The sequence below is a fragment of the Embiotoca jacksoni genome, unplaced genomic scaffold (genome assembly GCF_022577435.1).
Source record: "Embiotoca jacksoni isolate LCO1_2020_lvr unplaced genomic scaffold, fEmbJac1.0.p SCAF_7, whole genome shotgun sequence".
Classification (NCBI taxonomy): domain Eukaryota; kingdom Metazoa; phylum Chordata; class Actinopteri; family Embiotocidae; genus Embiotoca; species Embiotoca jacksoni.
Window position 1 is genome coordinate 6,927,839 of NW_027185425.1, and position 4,072 is coordinate 6,931,910.

Here is a 4,072-nt window from a genome sequence, read left to right on the forward strand (position 1 = left end):
TCCCCACTGGAAGGCAGGGGGATTTCTGAGCGTGTGCAGAGGTGGGGGGAAAGAAAACAGAGATCTTTAGGCTGTCTCTCTGCACTTAATCACTTGACACCCACCACCTCACACAAAAGAGCTTATGGTGGGAGAATTTTCTATGAAAAAAAAACAAGTCTTTGTATTAATAATTATTACAGGGGTATATATTCCTCAATTAAAACAGTGTTGTAGATTTCCAAACTTGTCACGGTCATTTTAAATGATTGAGGATAAAAAGTTGTGACAACATTATCTAAATAAAAAGCTCTTTAAGCGAGATAAAAATCAAACATGTTTTATTGTTCATTTCTTTTGGTTCTCGGTCAAAGTGGACAACTCCATTAAAGACAAAAGGAAGCGAGTGAAACACCGTTATAAATTCATGACCGCACTGTTTGCTACTTCCAGGCCGGTGACAGAATATTATAAATTAATTAATAAAACATGTTCTCCTTCCCTTGCAGTTTTAATCGAGGCAATGCGTTCACAAATTGTATGGAGGCACATGAACAAGAGTCTTGACCTGAGCAGCCTCAGTTATCTGGCCTTTGTCCCTCCAACAAAAGAACAGCTAATATTTGACATCAATTTTTCATGCTCAGAGTGAGAAACTTTGTTCGCCATGTTAAACATATAAAATTAAATTCACCTCTGGACTTTTGGGTGCTGGTGTGTATGGACGAAGCAGTTTTGCTCCACCATCAGGCCATGTAGTGGAACTGCGATCGACTGAGGAACGGTCTTCTCAGGTTTGGTCCTGCTCTCCGATCCTCTGTTTAAATGATTTTAAAGGAGCTTAATAGAAATCTTGCTTTTAAGAAAACTGTATTCAACCATTAAGGCACGTCAGTATTTTCCTCCAGACCCGTCATTGCCATTAACACGGTCAGTATCGCCTCAAGTTATTCTACACAATTCACCATATTTCCAAACAGGAACTTTAATTCTGTTTTTAAGCAAACTGCTCAATGTCACCTTTCCTCTTCTTCTTGGATTTTCTAGGTTCGGTGTCTTCACTAAAACATGACGTGATGTCATCTCCAATTTCATGCTTCCTTTTGTTGCTCGGCTTGTCACTCAGGTAACCACTGGAGTTGCTCCCATGGATTTCCATGCGAGACAGCTCGACCTGCTCCTCTTCTTCTTTCAGACGTTTATCCTTTTTCTTTTTCTTCTTCTTTTTCTCACCAGCTTCGCCGCCGTTTGCCTCGTCCGTCGTCCCGTTCAGTTGCAGTGTTGCACTGCTGTCATGCTGACACTGTTTGCTTGATATGTCTTCTTCTGTCTCCTCCTCTTTGACTTTGTTTTTCTTCTTTTTCTTCTTGGGGGTGTCATCAGGAGACTCCTGGGTGGGTTCTGTGGTCGGCTCAGCGTATTGTGGTTCTGGCTGGTCTGCAGGAACACTGAACTCTGCGCTCTCACCCATAGCCAGCAGCTCCTGCACCCTGAGACACAAAGACAAAAACACAATAATCAATCAACATACTGAAAAAAAACCCTCAACATACCATCTTTTTGTACAACAAAAAAATGGCCTGATGAGAAGTTAGATTTTTAAGCTTTGAATTCGGGCTGTTGAAAAATACAACCTAAATATTTTTAGTCAAATGGATGATTCACAATTTGAATTGTTTTGGTCTCCCTTTCTCTCAAAACTATACACCCTTCCCCATAACATGGGCTACATGTGTGCATGAATGTGTGTATGAAGCCAACCAAAGAAAAGAACCACAAGTGATCCCACTACACATAGCAAACAAAGAAAAACCACCAGGAGCAGCGACAAGGCTGCCACTGAGCATTATTTGTTGAATAATAATAATACAAAAAAACATTTTAAATGAAGTAACTAAATATCAGGTGAACAACCATTTATATTGATCGTACAACAAATCTTATCTTCATGTTTAACTACACATGTAGGCTGTTATTTTAATTGAAAAATGGAAACAAGTTCATGGTAACTCCTGACATTTTCACTGCACAAATAACCCAAAGAGCAAAACTGTCAAACATTACGTCTTCATGATTCATTGACCCGTGCTACTTTAAAATAATTTAATATCAATATTTTCACGCTAATGATTAAAACAGGCTGCGTGATGGTTATTATTCAGTGTGATGAAATACAGAAAACCCAGATTAGTTTTGCCTCGAAACACCACTGCGCACTTGCCTGGTCCTGTCCAGTCGTCCTCTGATCAGCAGCACGCCTGCAGTGTCAGCATCCAGGGCAGTCACCTCAAACTCCAGCTCTGCTCCGATTCTCGGCCCTGCGTCCCTCCAGGTTTCCACGGCGACCAGGTTCGGTTTCGGGATGCTGGCGTTGAAACAGCCGTGCACCAGGCAGCCCACGTGGCTTACTCCCAATTTATTCACCTTACCCTTTGAAAATAAATGAACTGTTCTGTGTTTGGTTTATATTTCTGTGGATTGTATTTTTTTTTTTTTTGGACAATAGTTATTTGGAAAACACTTAAAATACTGATGCTTTCCTGAGAAAATTGTTTAATTATTTTTCCTAATGTACCACATAAACCTGTTGATATAATATATATAATGTCACTACTATGTTCACGAGTCAATATATTGTATTAACTCGTGAATACAACATCAATAAATACAGTCAAAAGTAGGTCGTTTTTCAAAAGGTACTATGAGTTTTATCCAGACCTACTTATTTCTGACTTTGAGGTTACAAATCTTTGTCAAACAGAGTATTGCCTCAACGCACAGAAACACACCGAGTGAGTATTATAAGCAGCTCTAGATGATATAAATAATATAAATGTAAATCTCACCAGTAGTTTCTGTCCCTTTTTGGGCTGAAATACGATGAAGTTGGCTTGTATGTCCATGTGGATGTAGCCGCTGTCGTCGTGAATGTTTCCATGCTGGCCCACTATCCTGATGTTGTCATAAGCTAAGGGTACTCCATTTAAACTGTGAGATACAAATACAATGAATTGAAGAAGTTTGGTGCAAAATGGTTTCATCCAACTTAATTATCACAATGTGCACGGACAGTTTTCACATCATCTCCTTTGAAGAGACCACAAATGAACTCCAACATAGATCACTGAAATCACACATCTGTTATTGCTGTTGTCATCTTGTGCTTAAATGCACACACAGAATTGCATTACTGCCACTAAGGGATTCTCAAACAAAACAATAACAAAAGATGAAGTTATATAATCATGAAAAGCAGGATCATGAGAGATAAACAAGCCATCTTTAGCTTCGCAGCTAGCAATAGATTTCTAAGGGTTTAAACATTGTTGGAAACATTTGGGATTATCCAACTCAACAAAACAACATCTACGTGGTCACTTTTAGACATTTTACAGCAGGAAAGTGAAAAGAAAAAAAAGGAAAGAAAATAAGATACCTTTAAACAGATAATTGACTCATCAATTAGTCGATTAGCTGATTCATAATGGACGATAATTTCTTGAATTTCTTTCATGGTATATTACATCAAGGACAACTTCATGTGGACACGACAAACCGGGGGCTTGAAACTGCCAACCCTTTTTTGATCAGTGGGAAACCTGCACTACCATCTGAGCCACAGCCGCCCCAGTGCCTGAGGATGACTTGATTTCATACATAGGAGGTTATATAGTAAATATTATAGACCAACCAGTCGTTTTGTACCAGTTGAGTTACGTTTACAGGTTCAACACAACTGTGAAAAGATAGTTTTGGTTGCCAAAAAGCGATTGCTGCTCCTTCCTCGTGATGGAAATCAGTTTTTGACACATCGGTACAAGCAGGGTGTCCCAAATGTAGTGGTGAGTGTATAAATATAATTGAACATTGTCATCTTGAGGTGATGCCACTTTAATAAAACAGACCTGAGCAATTTCTGAACCACATGGACACAGAACAGACAGGCTGCAGCTGCACAGCAGGGACATCTGAAAACGTTTGGAGGACGCGTCGTGTCCCGTGTTTTGTTTGGTTCTTACCTCTGGGAGAACCTGAGCAGTTCTGCTTCCAGCTCCTCCTGTAAACCCGTCCTCCTTTTGTTCAGGTACACGGG

General features: G+C 39.8%; 1 protein-coding gene across 1 annotated transcript in view; it reads right to left on the reverse strand.

The window, feature by feature from the left end:
• Window positions 1–303: 303 nt before the first annotated feature.
• Window positions 304–4,072, reverse strand: part of polr1f (RNA polymerase I subunit F) — a 4,013-nt gene continuing 244 nt past the window's right edge. The window contains exons 1-4 of the mRNA XM_069176805.1: window positions 3,999–4,072; window positions 2,826–2,967; window positions 2,201–2,409; window positions 304–1,469 (exon numbers count right to left, since the gene is read on the reverse strand). The exon at window positions 3,999–4,072 is cut by the window's right edge and continues 244 nt beyond it. Coding sequence (XP_069032906.1) covers window positions 977–1,469; window positions 2,201–2,409; window positions 2,826–2,967; window positions 3,999–4,072 — 918 coding nt within the window. The 3' untranslated portion in view covers window positions 304–976. The remainder of the gene's footprint in view (window positions 1,470–2,200; window positions 2,410–2,825; window positions 2,968–3,998) is intronic.